Below are 24,937 nucleotides of genomic sequence, written 5' to 3' on the forward strand. Positions count from 1 at the left end.
AGTTAAGGGATAAATGTTGGACCGGACACCACCTCTTCTCATGTCATCTTTGGAGATATGGGCAGACTGAGTCTTGGTTTAATGTTTCATCTGAAAGGCAGCACCTCTGATAGTGCAGTGCTGAGAGTGCTGCACTGAAGTATCAGCCTAGGTTATGTGCTCAAATCTCAGAATGGGGCTTGAACCCATACCCTTCTGACTCAGCAGGTGAGATTGCTACCACTGAGCCAAGGCTGACTCTTTGCAAATTTGTACAATTGATCATACTATAATGTGGTATGATTTTGTAATGCTATATTTTAAATCAGTTATCAGGTACAAGGCATGTAAAGTAAAATGTTATAAAGATTTTAATATACTGCTATATCTAGCTGTTAAACAATAATCCTGTTCTATGCATGTACATATCGAAGTCCATGTCAATAAATTTTGCATTTAAATAATGCTAATTATGCACTTTATAAGTTAAACAATATATAAATCTTAGAAAACTTGTTTTCTAGGTGAAGAGCTACTTTTCAGCCATCCTTCTCAGAACCTCATCAGGACTCCAAAATTTGAAATGAGAGGTTCAGAGGAAGTAGCAACAGGAACAGTTTTGCAGCGCTTAATTCAGGAGCATTTGAGGTATGGGAATCCAAATGAGAACATGAACTTGCTGGCGATACAGCAGCAAGCCACAGGGAGCACAGGGCCATCCAACAGCACCGGGAGCGCACACTCTTCCACAGAGAACCTCACACAGGAAGATCCGCAAATGGTCCATCAGTCAGCACGCCAAGAACCTCAAGGGCAAGAGCACCAGGTGGACAACAGTGTGATGGAGAAGCAGGCACGGGTCACTCTAGCACAGCAGAATATTGAAGAACTACCAACCTATGAGGAAGCCAAAGCACAGTCTCAGTTCTTCAGAGGGCAGCAACAAGCAACTGTTGGCCCTGGTTTGTATGTTACAGGGGTCACCAATCAGAAAACAAGAACAGAGGGGAGACCTACTGTTAACCGAGTAAGCTCTGGGCAGGTGCACAAAGACGAAGCACTTAAAGAACTTAAACAAGGCCACGTTCGTTCGCTTAGTGAGCGGCTAATGCAACTTTCTCTGGAAAGAAATGGTGTAAAGTCACATCCTCCTGCCTCAAATAACAATTTTCCTTCCCAACAAACCAACAAAGCCTTCAAGAGTGGGGGACAACCATCTGCTCAAGCCCCTACAAAAGAAGTAGACCCAAGAGGTCCTCCCCCAGAGTATCCTTTTAAAATCAAACAAATGTTGCCAACAGTTAACCAGCCTCACGACCTTGGGCATTTTTACAATGATCCACATTCTGCAGTTCTTCAGGAATTGCCTAAACCATATCCTGCAACTCTGGCAATTAGACAGGAAGCAACCATCCTAAGATATCAGTCACCACCAGAATATGGATCTGCCAGGTAAAAATAAATCCCATTTTTTTTCCAAAAATATATGCTAATTGGAAGAAATAGTTAAATAATAATAAATTAGATATTCTGCTTTGTGTATAAATTAATGTACTCTGAGGTTATTTTATTATTTTATCACTAGGATTTCAGAAATGCATAATGGTGGGTGTGTGAAATTTTGATACAGATCTTGCCAACCGGGACCACATATCAGAAATTCAGTGGTATGCTCCTCACAATTTTCCATCCATTAAATTACCAGTGCACATTTATAGATTTTGCCCTTTCAAATTTGGGTTATGTCTGAAGAGAACATTTTGAATTACATATCAGATTCACTGATCCCACATTCCCAGTGGAGACGGTGCTCGAAAACAGTATAGGTCAGAGATAGGACTGCAACGCTGCAGTGTCGATTCGTCAATCTTGGCTCCCTGCTGGGATCATGCGATTGTTGAATTTACTCTTGTATAACACTGGAGTGAAGTACAAGTGGTTGCAGAGCTGTCACTGATGATGATAATGATGGGAACAATTTGGAATGATGAATTAAGAATATTACACAAGAAGAGCATTGGTTTAAATATGATTTGTTTTCTCTTTAAGCTCAATAATAACACTGATTTTGTGTACAAAGCAAAAGCAAATGATTTTGAATTAATATTGAAGATCATTAATGTCTGCTTTCTCATTCATTGTTACTGTTTAATTATTTAGAGTGCTCAGTATCAGATAGCAACTGTACAGAATCTATATAAGAAATCATGGAATGAGAAATGGCTTTTCAGCTCACCAGGCCCACCCTTTGACCAACTATGTCCAATCCACCCTTCCATGCATGCTAACCCACTCACATTCAGAACATTCATCAATCCTTACATCTTCACTATTCAACCCTGACTTGGTGTCTTCCAGACAATATTGCTCTCTACGTTATAGCAGAGAAATCCTTGTATTTCAAGGGGAATGGATAATTTCAGCCTATATCAATTTCTACAACCATTCCCATTCTCAGCCACCTATTTATCCAATTCTTCGGTAAAGGAATTATTAATCAACTCAGCCTTGTCACTAGCCTTGCTTAAGTCAAGTTAATTCTGTGCTCACAAATAGACTGCTTGTATCGACATAATTTATGTCTCTCAGCATAATATAACTGCAGCAGAACTAGAGCCCTGGAATGCATATGGCTACAGTGATATCACAATAATATGCATGTCTGTTCAAATAATCATGCATGGAGCTTACAGAACAAAATTCACCCCCAAAAAAGTGGTGTCAGAAACTATAAATCAAGTAACTGCACTATTTTGAAAATAAGTTAAGTACTGACATAAAAACAGCATGGAATCCATGCTCAAAGTCAGCTTATAAAGATGAAATTAAGGTCTGTAGTATTTCTATTTATTATTGAGATACCAGTGAACATAAGCCCACAATGTATAAAAAACAAATCCCTGTTTTAGGCACTAAATTTGTAATTCTTGCTATGGAAGGTTCCAGAATATAGAGTGAACAGAACTATAGTAGGGGGTCAGAACGTTCTTCTGATGCTGGGGTTGATATGTAACAAACTAAAAATCCTGGCATTTAGCCATGCTTGACTGGTCTGGACATTCTAAACACTGTCATAAAGAAATGGAAAATGTTCCGTTCTCCAGCCGTCGTTCCTTAGCACGATAAGTACAGACAATCAGAGTGTTTTATTACTTCTGTGGCAACGTTCGATCCATGATCCTGATAGCTCTCCACCCTCTACAGGAAAATAAAAATTCTTACCCTGAATTAAATTGCTTTTTAGTGTTTTAAAAAAAAACCTCCCAGTAAAGGGAACAGGTTACATTTGAATTGTAAGTAATCTATCTAAATATTATCACCTAAAGGAAGAGCAATGTACACTGAATAGGGCAAGGAGATCTGAGAAAGTGGAGGAAGAGGAGAAATAGAGATTAATTGATCCTTAATTGGAAGGAATTCTTAGTTCAGGGGAGCAACTTGTGAAATCAAAAACAAACTAACGAGAAACGTAACGACACAAAGAACCCATAAGAGGACATTTATATCTACAAATATTGTTCTGCGTTCTCTCCTTTGCATGATATTGAGACAAAAAAAGATAAAAATTAAATAAAAACGAAACTAAACCTAAATTAGCAAAAAATAAATTCATGAAGATACCAAAATGAACTTCATGGAAAGGATGATAAATATATGGAATCATTTGCCAGCAGTGACACCAGGGGGGTGATTTTAGGAGGCAAATGCGGGGGTGGGGGGGGCTCTGAAAATTGCGGAAATCCCGTTCGGGTTCAGAAGCCGGCTCCAACCCGCTAGCTCCTGAGTTTCTCAGGGACCCAGCTGTGTGCGTGGGCGACCCGAAAACGGAAGTCCCGCCGGCGGGATGACTGTTAAAGAGCCAAATGTACCTCATTGAGGTACTTAAGGCACTTTACCTGTGACAGATGAAGGGATTAGAAAGATTTTTAACTTACCCGGGCGGCTTGCCCACCGTTTCTGATTCATGCCTGGTCAGGGAAAAAGAAACTAAATAAATTTAATAAAAAACCATGGAAGGAAGAGAAAACACTAAATGCGCCTACCTTTGCAACCTGCTCCGATGTCCAATGTCTCCCGCTTCGATGTCCCCCTCTTCACCCTCCCGATGTCCCCCCGATCTCCCCCCCCCCCCCCCCCAATCTTCCAATCCAGCAGCAGATCTTCCATTCTCCGCCCCCCCCGATCTTCCGTTCCAGCGCCGGATGACGTCTGGCTCTCTTTCTTACTCACTCTCAGCATTGCAGCTCCTGATGGCAGCCAGCCTGTCAATCAGGCTAGCTGCTGGGAGCGAAACCCGGAGAGGTCATTAACCACTATCAATCAACGTGTGATCGTGTCGGAAACGGTAAGTTTGGTTCATGCAGTTTGCCATGCATCCAATCGCCCCCCCCCCGCTGCTATCCTGTCTCCCCGCTAATATCGGGGCCCAGATATTAGGGGTATTTAAAATGCAATTAAATACTCAGCTGAAAGAGCTGAAATTCTAATTGGAGGATCGACTTGTCTTTTCTCATCTTGGCTTTTCTTATGTTCTAAGTGTATTTCAGCAATATTTACAAATACCAGAGATTTCAAGAACTGCATTGTGATGGCTTGCAGGGTGCTGCCAACACACTTGCTATAGCACGAGCTCTACAGTGGCCAGTGTAATAGCTGTAAAATAATTTTTACACCAGTCTGTTCCAGCAATTGAGCCTGCCTTGAGGACTTCCGAAAAAAGAGATTAAAAAATCTTGGAATTGGAATGTTTGTAAAGAATACTTAATTTTTTTTATATACTAACGGTCTTGTTATATTACAGGAAACATTTGAGACCAACACCTGTTAAGGTGATGCAGAGCCAATAGACATGAGCTATAATGCTGGCTCTATGTCCTGCTCTGTCCAGGGAAAATAGAATTCTGTGCATCTGTGTTTGCATCTGAATGTCGGTTAAATTTCAACATTAGGAGAGAGCTGACTGTCTCATCACACTACACAGATTGCATTGACACAAAATTGAAACTGCAGTGCATTGATGCATGAACCCTGAAATTGAGAGATTCTGCGTCTGGCACAAAGTCTCACTCAACAGGAGGGAACTGGGCATGGAGGACGGCGTGACTGATTCGTGGACTCTCTCTTTGAGGTCATTGTGGATTGAAATTGAGAGTGATGTGAATTGAGCAATTCTGTCAAGTGAGATTTGATGCCAGAATGGACTCTCAATTTTGGTGCTATACTATACAACAACAACTTACATTTACATATTGGTTATAAATATGTAACGTGTATATATGTAAAACGTACCAAAGTGCTTCACAGGAGTATTATTGGACAAAATTTGACACTGAGCCACATAAGGAGATATTAGGATAGGTGACCAAAAGCTTGGTCAAAGAGGTAAGTTTTAACGAGTGTCTTAAAGGAGGAGAGAGGTTTAGGGAGGGAATTCCAGAGCTTAGGGCCTAGACAGCTATGTAGTTATACTATGTAAAATAACTCCATAATTCCTGAGACTTCAACTTTTTAAAAATCATAGCTACAATTATGAAGCATTCATCATGTGTGCTGCTGTCGACCATTGCATTGATTTTATTTTTGCTGTGATTTTCCAGGCAATGCCAGACATTTTTTCAACCACTGCCATTACAGCACCACAGCCCAATGTCTTCCCAGAGCTCCTTAGAAAAAAATCAGTTCCAACTGATGCAGCCTGGTCTTCCCCAGCCCCAGCCAGCCACTGTGTCAAACCAGCTGCTTTCAGTTGATGCAGTTGCAATCGTGGCACGAGCACAGCAGATGGTGGAGATATTATCAGAAGAAAACCGTGCCCTTCGCCGGGAGCTGGAGGGTTTCTATGAAAAAACTGCAAAACTACAAAAGGTACTGTGGTTCTTTTATTCTTTCAAATTGAAGGCAAGCCAAGTTCTAAAGGTAGTTCGTTGTTGAGGTGTTTGTAGCAGTTGTTGGCCATATGGCTGTTTATACTATTATATAACCAGTGGTTTTCTAATATTAATAACATCGGCTCCTTTAAACTGAAGGAACAGAAAATATAATCAATATAAATAAAAATTGCATTATTAACAAAAAGACAATAAAATTAAGAATTGTATACATGTGTATATTATAATTTCAGCAAATTATTTTCATTTTTTTCTGCACAAAATATGTTGTAAGAATGAACACTATAGTGCCAAAATTGTGCGATTGCAGTCCTGATGCGGAATCTTGTTGGACAGGAGTGAAGATTGGAAAATCAGGTGCGAAGGTCAGCTTGCCTGACTCACAGCACTCTCAATTTTTCAGCCGCAACAGCTGATGACTGTATCCTACTACCTAAACTAGCGTTCCTTCAAGGTGCTATCCAAATGAGAGAAGGGAATGAGATGACTGGCTGCTGAGTGTTTCTTGGAGTAGAGGTGGCTCTTTATCTCCTTCTGGATCACAAAGATTATCTTGCAACTGCATGTCTGGTACAGTGGTGGCTGCCTGGGTTTGCTCTCTAGCTCTGCGTGGATCATTTGCATGGGGCAGTTGGGTAGAATGGATATTGAGTCCCCTGAGAGAGAACTTCCTCAACGGTGCCTATGTTTGCTGCTGGGCACTCCCTCAGCATGCCCCATAACATGGAGTACTGTCCAGTCGATTTTTGAATCCAATCCGATATGCTGAATCCATACAAAGCAGACTCATGGACATTGGTGTCTAGCCCAAGATCTCTATGGCATCAATTAGTAGGTTCCCAAGTGAACTCACAGTTTCACTTAGGGCTTCTGCTAAGGGGCGATTCCGTTGCCAGTGCCCCTGGTGGTGCTATATACTCCAGGATGCCCATAGTTCTGCGAAGTGGTCAAAATCTACTTCATGGATAAGCTACTGAAGTCCTCCATGCTTACCGTCACACCTCTCAAATGACTCTTTTGTAGGCAGACTCTGGATTGCAGCATTCCTGGAACTCTACTGCTGACGTGGCCTCAAGCTGGGCCTCCATCCAATTGCTTCGCACTGTTATGCTGCCACCTGCACCTGCACGTCACTTGTGCTGTGCACTTTACCTGGTGCTCCCACTTTGAAGTCTGAATTACAACGCAGGTGTTTGCGACAGTTGGAATGAATATTGTTGTGTGTTGTGAGGTGGTACGTTCCGCATCCTCCAGGCTTGCAACTTGCCCCTCAGGGACATCTAAGGAAGCACAAAAAGGAACAAGTATTACAATGATATCAGCAACACACTCTTTGAAATTAAATGTGATTCCCAGTACATAAGGACATAAGAAATAGGAGCAGGAGTAGGCCATACGGCCCCTCGAGCCTGCTCCGCCATTCAGATCATGGCTGATCTTCGACCTCAACTCCACTTTCCCACCCGATCCCCATATCCCTTGATTCCCCTAGAGTCCAAAAATCTATCCATCTCAGCCTTGAATATATTCAACGACTCAGCATCCACATCCCTCTGGTGTAGAGAATTCCAAAGATTCACTACCCTCTGCATGAAGAAATTCCTCCTCTTCTAAGTCTTGAATGGCTGACCCCTTAACCTGCGACTATGCCCTCTAGTTCTAGACTTATTAGCCAGGGGAAACAATTTCTCAGCATCTACCCTGTCAAGGCCCCTCATAATCTTATATGTTTCAATGAGATCACCACTCATTCTTCTAAACTCCAGAGAATATAGGCCGGTTCTACTCAACCTCTCTTCAAAGGACAACCCTCTCATCCCAGGAATTAATCTAGTGAACCTTTGTTACACCGCCTCTACCCCCTTGCAATAAAGGCCAACATGCCATTTGCTTTCCTAATTGCCTGCTGTACCTGCGTACTAACTTTTTGTGTTCTTGTACGAGGACACCCAAGTCTCTCTGAACACCAACATTTAATAGTTTCTCACCATTAAAAAAATATTCTGTTTTTCTATTCTTCCAACCAAAGTGAATAACCTCACATTTCCCTACATTATACTTCATCTGCCACCTTCTTGCCCATGCACTTATTCTGTCTATATCCCTTTGCAGACTCTTTGTGTCCTCCTCACGGCTTACTTTCCCACCTAGCTTTGTATCGTCAGCAAACTTGGATACATTACACTCGGTCCCTTCATCTAAGTCATTAATATAGATTGTAAATAGCTGAGGCCCAAACACTGATCCTTGCGGCACTCCACTAGTTACAGCCTGCCAACCTGAGAATGACCTGTTTAACCCTACTCTCTGTTTTCCGTCCTTTAACCAATTCTCTATCCATGCTAATATATTACCCCCAACCCCATGAGCCCTTACCTTGTGTAACAACCTTTTATGTGGCTCCTTATGGAATGCCTTTTGAAAATCCAAATATACTACATCCATTGGTTCCCCTCTATCTATCTTGCTCGTTACATTCTCAAAAAACCCTAATAAATTTGTTAAATACGATTTCCCTTTCATGAAACCATGTTGACTCTGCCTAATCATATTATGATTTTCTAAGTGCCCTGTTACCACTTCCTTAATAATGGATTCCAGCATTTTCCCGACGACTGAAGTCAGGCTAACTGGCCTGTAGTTCCCTGTTTTCTCTCTCCCTCCCTTTGTGATGTTATGGTGCCTGCTAAGTTTGTGTTTGACAGAATGCCTGACCTATCAAAGATTAGTGGGAGGAAGAAGCAGCAGCAATGGTGGATACTAACCTGGAGATGCGAGATGCCCTCCAGCATGACCCTCATATTTCCAATCATTAACACTGTAACAGTGCTGGACGCTAGGAATGCCAGTGTGTTGCTGCGTACAGCGTTGCTATGAGCAGGCAGAGGGGGATTTAAAATGAGTTGAGTTAGCTGATCTTCACAGCAGTGACAGTAGGGGCCCTACAATTGGCATCAGCAACCCTGGTTTAGCAAAGGACAAAAAATCAGCCACGGTTCATACTCCTGATTGGAAACATACTCCAACGTGAGTCAGAAAAGAAGGGGTGCAGATATTTTATAATGAATATGAGGGGAGAAAACTGGGAGGAGTTAGTGAGAAACAATGATAATATCACTTGAAGGTTTCATAAACAATTGAATAACGTCTTTTAATTTTGAGCAAATTTTTTGACCTGGTGTGTTTCACTTTAGAAGAATAAACATGGATATAATTCTTCTTCTTACATACTTTGAATTCTCAGTTCCATTTCTGTTTAATGTAGTCTAAATAAATAGATTGTCAAGATGTAAGAAACTTTACAACACCCATTAGGCAGGATAATTCATAACTGTCAGGGTTTTGGATATATGCTAACTGTCTCGCTATTGGGCCAGTTGTTATATTCTGTAAAATAAAAAATATGAATAGAATAAAAAGGTGACGCTGGTGATTTTAAATGTAAACTAGTACTATTTAGCACATAGTATTTACACAAAGCTTTCCCCCTTCCTCTACAGCATCAATTATACAGCCATCCAGCCACTCTGAAACTTTCTTCATTTTCAAAACCTTCTTCAAAACCTACCTCTTGAACTCTTCTTTCAGTAACCTTCTCTAACTCTTTTCCAAACTTCCTGTTCGGTATCCAATTCCTCCCTCCCACCGCCCCCCTCAGCTCATCCATCCTACACTGTGAAGTGCCTTGGATGTCAAGTGCAGGTTGTGAATGTTACATTTGATGTATGTTAACATTGAATTTGCACTACATTTTTGGTGTTTATTTAGTGCATATGCTGAATGGAATTTTTCCTCTGATGTTTGTATGCTTAACTGGAATTAGCAGTCACAAGACTGCTATACCTGTGTCAGTTCAGATGTTGTACATACCATACTATTACTGAACTGGGATCAACAACACATGGTGAAATGTTAGACTGTTACAATAAGGCCAGTGAAAAACTGATACAACGATTCTTGTGCACTCCCGCACCTATGTTTTACAGTCTATATTTTCACACTATTTCCTAATTACACAGTTTGTCTTTTTGTAGTTGTGATATTTGTTACTTATTAAAAACATGTACACAATGTACTGTGCTCAACTAGTTCTATGCTTTTTAAAAAAATTAAGTATTTATATTTATCTGTTACTTGAGCATATCCCAGCTTTGCCAAGCAATGGAGCATCAACATAGTTTCAGACAGCACTCTCTATTGCACAAGGCACAAATTCCATTTATCTTGCGCCTAATTTAAAGGGACACTAGGGGTAATTTTGACCTTGGGTGATAGTGTAAAACAGGCAATATTGGATCAGCCACCTGTTGTACGTCTCTCCCGAACAGGCGGCTGACCCGATATCGCCTGTTAACACTATCGCCCAAAATCAAAATTACCCCGGTGTCTTCATGAAAAAGTACTCAATAAGCTTTTTTTTCTATTTTTGATGAGGGATAAGAAGTTGAAGAGTCAATTATCATTTTCATTGTGATAATATTATGCGTAAGTGACACATGTGCATACTGAAGTGAATCAAGTCATTGCTTTGTATTTTTTTAAACTTGTTTAGAAATAGTCAAACACTTTTTCAAAGGCACTGCTCCTTTAAAGGCTGCCTTTGTGGTTCCATTGGGAAATAGTTAAGCAATGTAAAAATTCATGCACTTTGGAATCCAGGGAGTCCAATTTTTATGTCTGTGCACAGCAACAGAGCCTTGCATCGGTCTCCAATAAGCAAACACCAGAGTTTGTATTTTCAATTCAACTGCAGATTGAGCTCCATACACAGGGTAACTCTTGGACAAAATTAGAAATGTACACATATTGATCTTCATTCCTATGGACCAGAGAGGTGAAAAGTTACCCAGGGTTCTTATTCCTAATCTCTTTCCAGTGACCCCAATGAAAGTGAGCATCTTTGGATTTCAGGTGAGGACACGAAGCCAAGCTGCTGCTCACAGGTCTGAACAAGCCTGTCAGCACTCACTGCTGAGGCTCACATATGAAGAATAGCCACATGGACAAGGTAGCATAGAGCTGCCAATACCTGTGAAACCATCAGGGAGTCAGTACATTCTGGAGGGAAGGGGAAATCATAGTGAAAAAAAATTCACGGCTCAGACATCTTATTGTTGAATTGTCTAAAGCACGATGGATGCCAGAACATTTGTTATTGTAATCTAAATATCAGTTTTTGAAGTCTGACATAGCCCATGTTATAAAAATAAATCAAAACCAGCTGCACGATTAGATAAACAAGGAATACAGTCCAGATAACAAGCCGTAGCTCCGTCGGTGATACAGTATCTGTTTCACATGGGCTGCACATGCCTGTTTTCCAAGTGTTCATTCAACAAATTTGGAAAACACCATTTTTGTTTCCTAGCATAGTTTACTTTAAAATTCCACGGAGCTGGAAAAACACTGAGCTTGAGCATGAGAAAGTGTTCAAAGAAATGAAAAGTATTAGCTAATTTTTTGCATCACTATGGTGAATTGTTAACTTGGCCATTGCTTATCCAGAAAGCCTGATTTATTTATTTGTTTTGTATTTTCTTTTCTATCCTTCCTCTCTGATCCCTTATGCCATGTGGTATATTCTGGTTAGAAAAGCAAGAGAACACTTTTGTTCTTACCACTAATTATTAACATTATTAGTGGAAGTATGAGAGTGGCTGTGGAAAACTGTCCCTCTAAATTAAACGGTGAACATGTTCCAAAAGTACTCACTTTAGAAGATGGGGCTGAAAACCTATGTGGTGAGAAAGGGGTGTTATGTGGGTACATCTTCATCTTGAGGGTTGTATTTTTGGGCAGTACCTGTTTACCCATGGTTTGCTATCATTTTCACACCCATTAGACATAATTTCTATCATTGTAACTTGTGCACAGATAAATGAGATGTACCTGGAACATGAGCCAACCCAGCCAGTGGAAGTGATCCATTAAAAGGTGCTCACTGCCTGAACAACTTTTGCCCATATCTCAGTTTTGCCTGCATTTTTCAGGATTCTTTTTGCCTTAATGAGTTACTGAGCTGTGCTTCAAACTGCCAGAATGAGGAACACTTATCACCAATACGTTTTCAGCAGCATGGGTTTACCCATGAGCTTCCCCTGTTTGCATTTGAGGAAAACAGAAGACAGCAAAGGAGAGTGCTGCATGATTGAATGAGAATGAGGCCAACCCACTATTACCCTCACACCCCTCCCCCTACCCCACAATTAGTCTATAGGCCCTGCAGATCTTATTAGGGACTGAATGAAGCGCTGTGCCTTCATCACCAATGTTTCACTAAAAAAGCTCTGAAATATGTCTCCTTCTGTACGATGACTTGCAGCCCAGATTAAGTGCCTAAATGCCACTGCCAGTGGCTGTCCAAGTCAGTACAGCTGTCAACTTTTATGCAATTGGCTCCTTCCAAGCTGGAACTGGGGACTTAAGCAACATCAGCCAGGGTGCTCTCCAGGCTTACATTTGACAGCTTACCATTACCTTCTTCAGAAGAGTTGGATAATTCATCCATGTTGGGATGACTTCTGGGAAGTTGCAAGAAAGGCTGTTCAGTTTGAATTTTCTCAAAATTCAGAGTGCTATGGATGTCACCCTTAGTGCACTGTGGGGTCCTACTATGGACCCATTGAATTTCCAGAATAGAAAGATTTTGCTTCCTCAGTGTTCACATTGTCTGTGGTCAGCTTGTCAATGCCATATTTTCAGAGAGTTGCCACAACGTATTTTTCTTGAGGAACTCCAGCCTCACAGCAGAGAACTCCCCTACTCTTCTTCGAATAGTGCCAAGGGATCTTTTATGGCACCTGAACAAGCAGACAGGACCACGGTTTATCGTCTCATCCGAAAGACAGCACCTGCAACAATGTGGTACTCCCTCAGTACTGCATTGAAGTGTCAGCTTATATTATGTACTTAAGTCCTGGAGTGCGGCTTGAACGCATGACCTTCTGACTTGGAGGTGAGAATGCTATTATGTAACTGAGCTGACCCTCAAAGCTTACATAAATGTCCAGGATGCTGAAATGGATTTGCTGACAACACTAAACTAGGAAGATCAATAGAGACAGGTGCTACAATTAAAGATTTGCAGGAGGATTTGGATTGGTAATGTAATTGGGCAAACAAATAAAATTTTAAACTGACAAGTGCACATTGTGTGATAATAATGAGTGGGATAGGTATAAAATTAAGGGAGTAGAATTAGCACAGGGAGACTTCTTAAGAAAGAGACCCAGGAGTATTTAAAGACTCAATGCTTTCACTGTCTAGACAATTTGGCAAAGAAATTTAAAAAATAAATAGAATGTAGGGATCAGTAGAGTATACATCTCTGGGAGGTTCCGCTAAGACTTTATTTGCACTGATGGGATCATAGTTTTCAATTCTAATCACTGTGCCACAGAAAAGGTGTACATACATTGGAGAGGATGCAGAAAAACGCAATAAGAGTGATCCAAAATAAAGGGGATGAACTATGAGGAAAAATCAGAGAAGCTCATGTTCTACATTCTGGGGAAAAGAAGGCATCTCATTCAAATATATAAAATATTAAATGGTATAGATAAGGTAAACCCAAAATATTACGTCAAAGTAAGTCAGAGTAGTAGGCCCAGAGGAAATAAGTTTGTATCAGTGAAAAGTAAATTTAAACAAATATTAGGAAGAATTTCTTTCCTCAAAATAAATGTTTGGAATGACCTGGCAGGCAAGGCAGTATGGACAAGTACAGTCGGGGCATTCAAAATGCAGTTGAATACAAGGTTGGGAGAGTTGAAAGTACTCGAAGGATGACCTCCGATGGGTAGAATGATTCATTTTTGCCCTTGACTGTTCTTATATTTGTAAATTCTGTTCTCCAATAGCTCATATGGTAAGTGTACTGTCCACTGTGGAACTGAGCCATATACAGCTGGGTCCAAGGTGTGATCTCTGCTTAATTAGCTTATCTCAACCGGAGTGGCAGTATGATGCGATAATTGGCCTCAATCAACCAGGGCTAAGGAGTGGAAAAAATAGCCAGGTTTTCCTGTGATCATCCAGTGATTCCTGCTGGAAAAATACATCTGTGTGTGGACATTGGATTAGGTGCCATTGTACTATTTTCTATGGTTGAATATATGCTAGGACTATCTAATGCCAATGGAATTGGACTTCAGCGAGCAGAGCAGATCCCCCACCTGTTAGAGAACCCATCCGAATTTCATTCCCTTGATTTCAATCTGACGAAAATCGGACTGGTTCAATAATGGGTGGGCGATCTGCTCTGCCAGATTACTGCCTATGTGGTGAAGGTAACAATTTACCCCAAAGTCTTTAGGAGAGGAGAAAAAAAACAGAACAGGTAGTCTCAGAGGCTATTCAAAATAAAATAATTTCCGCATCTCAAACCTCTAAGGATGTGCCCTTTCCTAGGATAACTGCACTACAATTTTCAATATCACCTTTGATCCAAGCCATTTTTACCCCAGGATCAGCATGCAAGATCAGAAGGTGCCAGTCTCTGTTCACTGTGAGGCAGCTGATCAGAGGTGGGGCCATCAGATATATTATCGAAGTGACTTTCTTTTCTGTTTGGAGGGAATGGAAATGGAAAAATATTAAAGAATACAGAGAAAGAGTTGCAAAGTAATATTAGGGTAGATAGTTCTTAGGTGCTTATTTAATTCCCTCTTAAATGTCATTTCTCCTCAACTCACTTTATCTCCCTCAGCGGGTGAAGGATCACAGCCAAAATTTCTGTGGTTGATGAGTATTGAGGGTAGATAGATCTCATGTGGAGCTAGCACCAGCACAGGCATGGTGGGCCACACGGCCTCCTCCTGCTCTGAGATTTCAATGATGCTTTATTCTGCAGGAAGGAATGTTCTCACTGCGCTGGATGGGCTTCTTTTGTTTCATGCTTTGTTATGTTCATATACCCTACAGTACAACATGTTTCAGCAGATATCATAATAGGTCAGATTGAACTGGAACTAATATTAATCAGGACCAAACAAAACCAGATTAATTACAGATCTGTTAGACCTTTTGTTTTTGTCCGGAAGCCTTGTCTATCCAGCAGAAGCTGGTTGCTACAAACATGATTATATTTTTAAGCCAAAACCATATTTAGTTATGAAGATCAGTGATCAAACTTTTAGAAATATATATATGGGCTGAGTATTTACAAAAACCAGTTTAACCCTGTAGCTTCAAAGTTGCCCATGAGTGCCTCAGAGATTTCAGTCCGATAGAAACCTGAGTTTATTTTAGATTCCCATGAATGTATCATTGGAATTTTTCCAAAAGACATTTAGAAATCTGAATAGTTGTTTGTTGCGCTCTGACAGAGCTTTCAGGATTTTTCAAATAGACAGCATTATATTTCTAGATCTAATGGGTAAAACTCAGATGCATAGACAAAGCAATTTATAAAGTAATCTCTCTAGAAGGGGTATTATAAATGAAAGCCCATGTCAACAGTATCATTATTTTGATACAATTCTGCGCTGAAAATAGCAATGAAATCTGTTTTCTGTCCAATCGTATGCCTTTTACCTTGTTTTAGTGCCTCAACTTAGCAAACATGATTCATAGTAAACAACCCAGACACAGTTTCTCTGGTACTTGACTGAAAACATGCACTGTTGGGTTAATTGGCACCGGTAGTCATTAGTGGGCTGAAAGGATTTTTATAGGAAATAGCGAGGCTTCTGGTGTCTTCAGTGAAACATGAGCTTGGTTTGGTGGTATTCTACCCATCCCCCTACAATGATTACAAGAGCCAAGTGGAGCCCGTGAGATCTTTGACTCTTGTGACGTGAAGGAGGAAGATTGGTGGCATTGTAAGCAGTGTAGATGAAAACATAAAATTACAAAGTGATATTGATAGATTAGGTGAATGGGCAAAACTGTGGCAAATGGAATTCAATGTAGACAAATGTGAGGTCATCCACTTTGGATCAAAAAAGGATAGAACAGGGTACTTTCTAAATGGTAAAAAGTTAAAAACAGTGGATGTCCAAAGGGACTTAGGGGTTCAGGTACATAGATCATTGAAGTGTCATGAACAGGTGCAGAAAATAATCAAGAAGGCTAATGGAATGCTGGCCTTCATATCTAGAGGACTAGAGTACAAGGGGGCAGAAGTTATGCTGCAGCTATAAAAAACCCTGGTTAGACCGCACCTGGAGTACTGTGAGCAGTTCTGGGCACCGCACCTTCGGAAGGACATATTGGCTTTGGAGGGAGTGCAGCTTAGGTTTACTAGAATGATACCCGGACTTCAAGGGTTAAGTTACGAGGAGAGATTACACAAATTGGGGTTGTATTCTCTGGAGTTTCGAAGGTTAAGGGGTGATCTGATCGAAGTTTATAAGATATTAAGGGGAACAGATAGGGTGGATAGAGAGAAACTATTTCCGCTGGTTGGGGATTCTATGAGTAGGGGGCACAGTCTAAAAATTAGAGCCAGACCTTTCAGGAGCGAGATTAGAAAACATTTCTACACACAAAGGGTTGTAGAAGTTTGGAACTCTCTTCCGCAAATGGCAATTGATACTAGCTCAATTGCTAAATTTAAATGTGAGATAGATAGCTTTTTGGCAACCAAAGGTATTAAGGGATATGGGCCAAAGGCAGGTATATGGAGTTAGATCACAGATCAGCCATGATCTTATCAAATGGCGGAGCAGGCACGAGGGGCTGAATGGCCTACTCCTGTTCCTATGCTCCTAGAATGATAACACCAATACCTGGTGGAGCATACCAAATTATAGTCTACATTATGCTTAGCTGATGAAGTTGGGAGGATGTGAACTTTCCCGTTGACTGTTCTCATTGAATTCAGAGCGCAATGGGGAAAATTCATGAGGGGCCAATATCTTCATGTGCAAAAACTCCTGAGACAACGTGTACGCTCCCATCCATACCCAAGGAAAGATTTTTATAGGCTCCATGGGGGTGGGGGGGGGGGTGTGGTGAGAGTGGGGTTGTGGGGTGGAGTGAGGTTGAGGGGGTGGGAAGGGGCTGGGGGGGAAGAGGTGGTGGGGTGAGGGGGTTGGGGGTGAGGTGATATATACCAGGTTGGAGTTGGGGAGGGAAAAGCATATCGGAGAAGATATGGGAGAGTTGTTTCTGGCCTGTTGTACCTGGCCGAAGTCATTCCCGAACAGCACCAACCCTCCAGAGCTGCCTGTAGTGCATATTGCCCCCACTCGCTCGCCCACTCGTATCCTTCCCCAACCCATAGAATATGTATGATTTTTGACAATTATTGGCCTCTTCAGGTATAATCAAATGCTTACTAGCTGAATTTGTTCCTGACTTATTAAGTGCTGCTGTGCGCATATCTGTTCTAGGAAAGACTGGGACTTACATGTTTATAAACAACCTACATGTGCAAAGATCCTACTGGTTTTTACTGTGTGGAAAGTGCCAGTGGAGTTCTGTAGGTAAACTGTAATGTGCACGTTTAAAGGTTTCAGTGTAAGTGCAAATTCACTGTAATCTTTACAAGGATCATTTTTGGAAAATAAAATTACGATTGTAAAAAGTACAATCTCACTTTTGATTATTGCACCAGTACCGACTCTCCTTTCTACAGTGTCAGATTAGGCTGTTATACACTGTTACTTTACTCTGCTGCCCGTTCCTCACTCCAGCAGGACAACGTAAAGATTTTAAGTTATTACTTTTATAGTGGACAATAATTGAGTGTCTGGAAGCCAACTGTTCAATTAAAACTTCCCATTAAAATCCATGTGGATGCAGGAATGCGTGGCCTTCCTTTCATTACCCTGCTATCGTCTGGTATGAAAACAAACTTTCCCCTTTATTCCACTTAAAATCAAGTTTTGTAACTGCATTTATCTAATTTAGTGGATATGTCTGCATGAGCTTCAAAGGAGTTTGTTTTGATATCCAGCCACATTAATGGAGTCACATGTACATAGTTTAAGAAACAAGCAAATCATGTGCTTTCTTCTCTGAATAGCCCTATTAAGTAAATGTATATGAATGCACACAATAACTAACAATTGCTCCACTATTTTGTATTCTTTTACAGTTTGAAATGGAAATCCAGCGGATCTCAGAAGCCTATGAGAACTTGGTAAAGTCCACCACCAAACGAGAGACTCTGGATAAAGCCATGAGGAATAAACTGGAAGGGGAATTACGAAGACTACATGACTTCAACAGGGACCTTAGAGGTATTTAAAAAGAAAATTTCAAGTCAAGTGAGTCTGTCTCAAGTGTCTGCTTATCCCAGAAGCATGCCCCAAAACAAATTAATTTTAATTCTGAGATAATGCTCAGCTGATTCCTTTATTATTTTTGCCAAATATAATTTTAGCTTAGAATATCTAGCCACTGTTTAGTTAATTCCTATTGTTTTTGAACTTCCCAACATTTAGGTAAGTTTAGTGTTTGGTTCATAGCTTCTCCACCAACACCCACGTACATATTTTGAAAAGACCATTCGCAACCTTGTTCTAATTTGAAATTTTCCATATATTAGCCGGTTTGCAAATTTACAAAGTTACAAGATCAGTTTGAACGTAGGCCATTTAGCCCCTTGAGCCTGTTCCGCCATTCAATGAGATCATGGCTTTTCTGTGACCTAACTACATATACCCGCCTTAGCCTCATATCCCTTAATACCTTTGGTTAACAAAAATCTATCAATCTCACAATTAAAATTAACAATTGAGCTAGCATCAACTGCCATTTATGGAAGAGAGTTCCAAATTTCTACCACCCTGTGTGTGTAGAAATGTTTGCTAACTTCACCCCTGAAAGTCCTAGCTCTAATTTTTAGGCTATGTCCCCTAGTCCTAGACTCCCCAATCAGCGGAAATAGTTTCTCTCTACCTACCCTGTCAATTCCCCTTAATATCTTGAAAACGTCAATCAAATTACCCCTTAATCTTCTAACTTCCAGGGAATACAACCCTAGTTTGTGTAATCTCTCCTCCTAAATTAACCCTTGGAGTTCAGGTGTCAATGTAGTAAATCTGCGCTGCACCTCCTCGAAGGCCAATGTACCTTCCTAAGATGCCCAGAACTGAACACAGTACTCCAGGTGTGGTCTAACCAGGGCTGTAGCGTAACTTCTACCCCCTCGTATTCTAGTCTCTAGATATAAAGGCCAGCATTCCTTTAGCCTTTTTGATATTTTCTGTACCTGTCCATGACATGTTAATGATCTATGTACGTAGACCCCTAAGTCTCTTTGGACCTCCATTGTTTCAAGCTTTTCACCATTTAGAAAGTACTCTGATGTATCCTTTTTAGGTCCAAAGTGGATGACCTCACACTGCCTACATTGAAATCCATTTGCCACAGTTTTGTCCATTCACTTAATCTATTAATATCTCTCTATAATTTTATGCTTCCACCTACACTGCTTACAATGCTGCCTATCATTGTGTCATTGGCATCTAAGTTGTTAATAAATAGTGTGAATACTTGGGGCCCCAACACAGATCCCTGTGGGACACCACTAGTCATATCCTGTCAATCTGAGTACCTGCCCATTATCCTTACTCTCTGTCTCCTGTCGCTCAGCCAATTTCCTAACCAGGTCAATAATTTGCCCTCAAATCCATGAACTTCAACTTTAGCTAATAGTCTCTTATGAGAGACTTTATTGAATGCCATCTGGAAGTCCATATAAACAATATTCATAGACATTCCCCTGTCCAATACTTTAGTCACCTCTTCAAAAAATTCAAACAGGTTAGTCAGGCATGACCTACCCTTTACAAATCCATGCTGGCTCTCTCTGATCACCTGAAAATTTTCAAGGTGTTCAGTCACTTATCCTTAATTATAGAGTCTATTAACTTCCCGACAATAGTCAGGCTAACTGGTCTATAATTCCCTGGTTTTCCTTTCTCACCTTTCTTAAATAATGGAGTGACTTGTGCAATTTTCCAATCTATAGGAACAGTTCCTGATTTGAGAGAACATTGGAAGATTATAGTTAGGGCTTCTGCAATGTTCTCACCTACTTCCTTTAAAATCCTGGGATGGAAACCACCAATCCTGAGGATTTGTCACTCTTTAGTGCCGTTATTTTCTTCATTACTGTTAATTTGCTTATGTTAATTATGGTGACTCCTTGTCCCTGATTCAAAATTAGTTTCCTTGGGGTGTGGCATGCTATCCTCATCCTCTACTATAAATACTGACGCAAAGTAATTATTTAACATGTTATTGGTTGACATTTGGATGGAGAAGGTCTTTGGCCTGTTTGATATCCTGTTCCCAGAATAACATCCCACATACCTTCCTATTATAACATCTAGCTGTTTTCTATGAATTCTGTGCCCAGGCCTTAAAACACCATTCCTGGCAACTCATTCCAGCTGTTGACCACCCTCTGTGTAACAAAATACTTCCTGGCATCTGTCCTAAGTTAGTCCTTGACACCTTCAAATTGTTGATACCCAATTGAGGTATAGATATAAAGGGTGATTCTGTGATCTGACACTCCCATTCGGGGCCGCGCTCTAATGAGCGCATCCCGGGAAATTGCAGGTGAGAATTTCCTGATGTACTCCCTGCGAGTACCACTCCCTGCTGGGACCACCAGATCAGAGAATCACCCCTTAGGGTCAAACCTATAAGGAGGAACCTATCAGATGCATTTAAAGATTTTACCTTCCTTTAGTTTTTCACCAGCACAAACCTATATTTTGAAACTCATGTAAGAGTGTTAAATTTAAACCTAAATTTAATCTGAATCATCAAACTAAAGCTAAATGAATAACTTAAATATTTTCACATTATTGATGAACTATTAAAATGCTACATGGGGCATATTTTGCTCTATGTGCAAAATTAGTTATTTTACTAAACTGTGGCAGTTTATAATGAACATTTAGTGAAAGAATTTTCTTTAACTTTACACACAAATCAAAATATACCCCCTAATATTTAGTTTTAAAGTTTTTTCCCATTAAGCAAAATATTTCTTCCATTTTGTTTTTCTTTTTTCATTGTTGGACTGCTGCATTATAGATGTGACAAGCTGAAGCTCAGTCATGTTCCCCCATTTAGACTGTGACATTATTTGGTGGAATTTTTCATTAGGCAATCCATACCTGGAACTTTCTGTAAAAGATCACACTTCTGGTGACTGATTTTGTTTGTAGAGATTGTCCATTTGCGGGAGGGGGTTTGTGGCGGTAATTTAAAGGAAATGGGGCAGTGAAGCATTCCACCGCAACCTTGTTCCTAAAAATGGTGACCATCATTTTTCTCCTGGGAACTTGCCAGTCAGCTGTGCTACCTGCCCTGGCCCATCCATTGCATGTAAACAGTGGTGGATGGGCGTGGCTGTTGTATCCCTGACATTTTGCTCTACACTGCCCTCAGGAAACAAGGCCACTACATAAGTGGCGTTAAGAAGACCAGAACGGTGTTCCAGAAGCAGAACGGTTGAATGGAGGCCATATTTGTTTGAAACTCTCTTCTCACTAACAGCTCTCTGACACTGGTAGGACTGTGATTTTCAGACTTCAGTAATTGGGTCTGAAGTCAGGTTTTCCTATGAGAATACTGCTGTTTATTTGTTTCGCAGAGGAAGATGATTCAGTATGTGGAAGAGAAAAGTAGAGAAGAAGTAAGAGAGTGAGGCTTTACCGAAGACATTTGAATCCCATCCATAGATACCCACTTCAAGGGTATACTGATGTCCGGTATACTAAATTTCTCCGTCCATCATTGTAATCAAAGGCTGTGCTCCTCCCGGGAGACTATGGGGAATTATGCTAGTTGCTAGCCAAAGATGCAGCCCGCATCCACAAGGAACACGGAATTACATATGGCTGTAAAAGTGACCACAACAGTGACGTGCCACATTAGTCAAGCAGCAGCTTACCACTGCACAACAAAGGTTACTGATGCTCTTTTCCGGTGGCCTTCTCAATTTATAAGTTTCTCTATAGAAACTGCAAAACAAAGAGATTGAGCCGTCCAATTTTACAGACTAACTGGGTTCCCACAGGTGCAGGGTGCTATTGACTGCATACATGTGGCCTTGAAAACCCCTCAATTTCTTTAATCAGAGGAGCTTTAAAAGCAATACACATGCAGCTAGTGTGTGATGCAGATCACTTGATATTACATATCAGTGCCCACTACTCAGGGAGCTGTCATGATTCATTCATCGTACTGGTCTTGATGAGGCCAGACAATGTTTCAGAGTGATTGATTGTTGATCAATGATATCCCAGCACTCATTGTTATAACGCATGTGGACTCCGAAGGGGACAACAGATATAATGAGGCCCGTGGAGCAACCCAAATTGTAATCGAGCAGTCCATTAGAATACTGAAGTCTTGTTTCAGATGTCTGGACAAATCTGCTGTTGCCCTACAATACAGCCTGACAAGAGTCTCATGAATTTTTGTAGCATGTTGCTTAACTTCCCTATGCTTACTCCTTCCAGAAGTGGAGGAAGATGAAGAAGAGGAAGAGGTAATGGCCCTCCATCACCAGGTCATAAGCAGGTTGCACAGAAGGGAGAAGAGGTTTCACTCATTGTTCCAAACAATTTTCCATTTTACTTCATACTTAATATAAACTTTAACTACTTTTATCACTGCGTCTATCCCTTGTGCCTACTAACTGGCTAACTCAAGCCCCTAATATTTTACTTCTACACGGTGCTCACTGAGAGACAAGGTTAAGAGATGGGTGGCTGGGACACTTCCGTTGGAGCTATTGATGACTGAAGGACTCATCTCAATGGTGCTGATGGCTTTGAAGGGCCCACTTCTGACTCCTTTTTTCCTCATTATAAGGGTGCAAGATCCAGGCCTGAAGCTCCCTCATGTGTTAGCATTAGAGGGGGCTGGAAGAATGTAGCCTCATTGTCAATATCCTGAGAGCGAGAGACATCTAATACTGTACCTTGCAGCCCACTGGCAATGGGAATGTGCTCAGTGGGTTTAATGGTAGGCATGAAAATGGACCAAAAGTCCCAATTAAGTTCTGACTCACTGTGGAATAGTCCTGTTAAGGTTGTTCGCAAGGCATCTGTTGAAGCAGTCGTAGCTGCCACTCTGGAAGCCACTAGAATTTCCTCCTGGTACCTTGTTGCCACAGATATCTCATGGATTGTTATACTCTCCAGGGTGTTCTGCAAACCTGGCATATTTCCTGCAAAGTGTCACAGTTGCAGGTGGAATCCTCCAACTTATTCACCATCTCTGCCAGATGCTTGGAAACAGTCTTCACTGCCTGCACATGAGATAGATGCTCTCGCATCATGATTCTATTGAAGACTTGTCTTCTGGAACCTGAGTCCCGCGACTCCTCAGCCAAGGTCAGTCATTTCTCCACCCTCCATGGAGCAACAGTTCGCTCGCCCTCTTCCACTCCAACTCCTCCTGCTCACTAGTGCTTGGTGCTTCAACTGGTGATATTCCCTCTGACTTGTTAACTATATCCTCTCAGGTGGGTGTTTCTGGGCTGGTGCTGGAATATATAACATGCCATGACAGAGTTTATGAGGCTGGGGCAGGAGTTGTTGAGCTTGATGTGCTAGACTTCTCTTCTCTTCTGAATGCACATCTTGTTCATGAGATTCCCCTTGTTGGGTAAAGAAAGGAAATTACTTTTAGAAGGGTTGACTCTTGCTTGTCACTTTGAAGATGTTGCATGCTCAATAGTGGGCCAGCTATAAACTTTGAATGTCTGGAAGTTGCAACAACCCAATATACAGTACCATTTCACCTGCCTTCACCAACCTGTTCTTAGTAACTAGCATCCTACTTCGCCATCTCACATTGCCTCTCCTTTGTGTCTCCCTAATGGTTGCTGTGCTTCCTCCTTGTGTGCACTTAATGTTCCGATAGTGGCTGTGCTTTTCTCCAGTAGCCTTTTTTTGCTGCTATTTTCTTTACAAGGAGAAAAAAAATGGAATCTTATTGGAAACTACATGTGTTTTCACCTAGGTGTCTGCATCCATACCATGGCGATATTGTTTTCAGGTGCAGGTTAGCTTTAATCACTTCTCCTTTAACACTCACACCTTGCGTCAGGCATTGACAGAATACACAGTAATACGGCAGGAAAGAGGTGTGGGTGTGGTTCTTAAGGTTTCTTGTGAATATAAAAGTTTTACATTCACCCAGTCGATTACACTGTGAGGGCATGGTGGGCATAAGCCATGCCTATCAGTTTTATAGGATTATTCTTCATCTCTGTTTCTTGGAGGAGGAAGCAGAGGATGAGCAATGTCCTGTCTACATCTTGCCCTTTCGCACCATAAAAATGCCACTATCATCTCACAGATTCATTGTTCTCAAGATCTAGCAATCTCATATTGATGGACACTGCTCCCATTCATGCCACCTGAGCAAAGCAACTTCAAGACCTTGCCAAGAACAATATCTGCACACACTTTAGTGCTACCCTATGTTCCCTGCGTTACAACAGTGGCTACACTTCAAAAGCACTTCATTGGCTGTTAAGCTCTTTGGGGTGTCCTGAGGCCATGAAAGGCTTTATATAAATGCAAGTTTTTTCTTCTTTACTGTAAATTTTATGAAAACCCATACTATGTGTGCCTATTGCTTTACCACTATACTTCCCCTTGGTGCCAGCATGTGATGTCTGGATTCTTAAATTAGCCTCATGTTTCTCCTTGGTGCTACTTGGCTAGCTGTTGTATTCCATTAGGAGCCTACTGGAACTACACATTATTTAATTCCTGGATTTACTGTAAGCTGCAATCCCTGTGCAGCTGCATGAGCATTCTGACCCTGAAATTCTCTCAGCCTTATTTTAAAGGGCTGCTTTGACTAAGGTCGTTGATCACAGAGTGAAAAAATTCTTTGAGATCTTCAGCCAGTATTGCCAGCCAAGCAACAAGGTGGCAATTTCGCTCTCCTCCCTCTGAGATGGATGTCCTAGTGGTGCCATAAATAGCCCTGGTACCACTCTAATTATTTAAATAACCCTGATCTCCATAAATCAACTGAGTATGGGAGCACAGACGAGGAGGAAGCAAAAGATCCACTGCCGTTGCAGCACAGAGAAAAATCTGTCCCATTTTACTTTGTGAGAAACTGGAAGC

The 24,937-nt window shown here is 41.1% G+C and overlaps 1 protein-coding gene across 3 annotated transcripts in view; it reads left to right on the top strand.

Moving 5' to 3' along the window:
* amotl1 (angiomotin like 1) overlaps positions 1 to 24,937 on the top strand; it is a 131,465-nt gene that overhangs the window by 34,641 nt on the left and 71,887 nt on the right. For all 3 annotated transcript variants that reach the window (XM_067986361.1, XM_067986362.1, XM_067986364.1), the window contains exons 3-5: positions 504 to 1,431; positions 5,577 to 5,844; positions 17,911 to 18,055. In XM_067986361.1, the coding sequence (XP_067842462.1) occupies positions 504 to 1,431; positions 5,577 to 5,844; positions 17,911 to 18,055 (1,341 nt within the window). The remainder of the gene's footprint in view (positions 1 to 503; positions 1,432 to 5,576; positions 5,845 to 17,910; positions 18,056 to 24,937) is intronic.

This window comes from Heptranchias perlo, chromosome 6 (genome assembly GCF_035084215.1).
Source record: "Heptranchias perlo isolate sHepPer1 chromosome 6, sHepPer1.hap1, whole genome shotgun sequence".
NCBI classification, from domain to species: Eukaryota; Metazoa; Chordata; class Chondrichthyes; order Hexanchiformes; family Hexanchidae; genus Heptranchias; species Heptranchias perlo.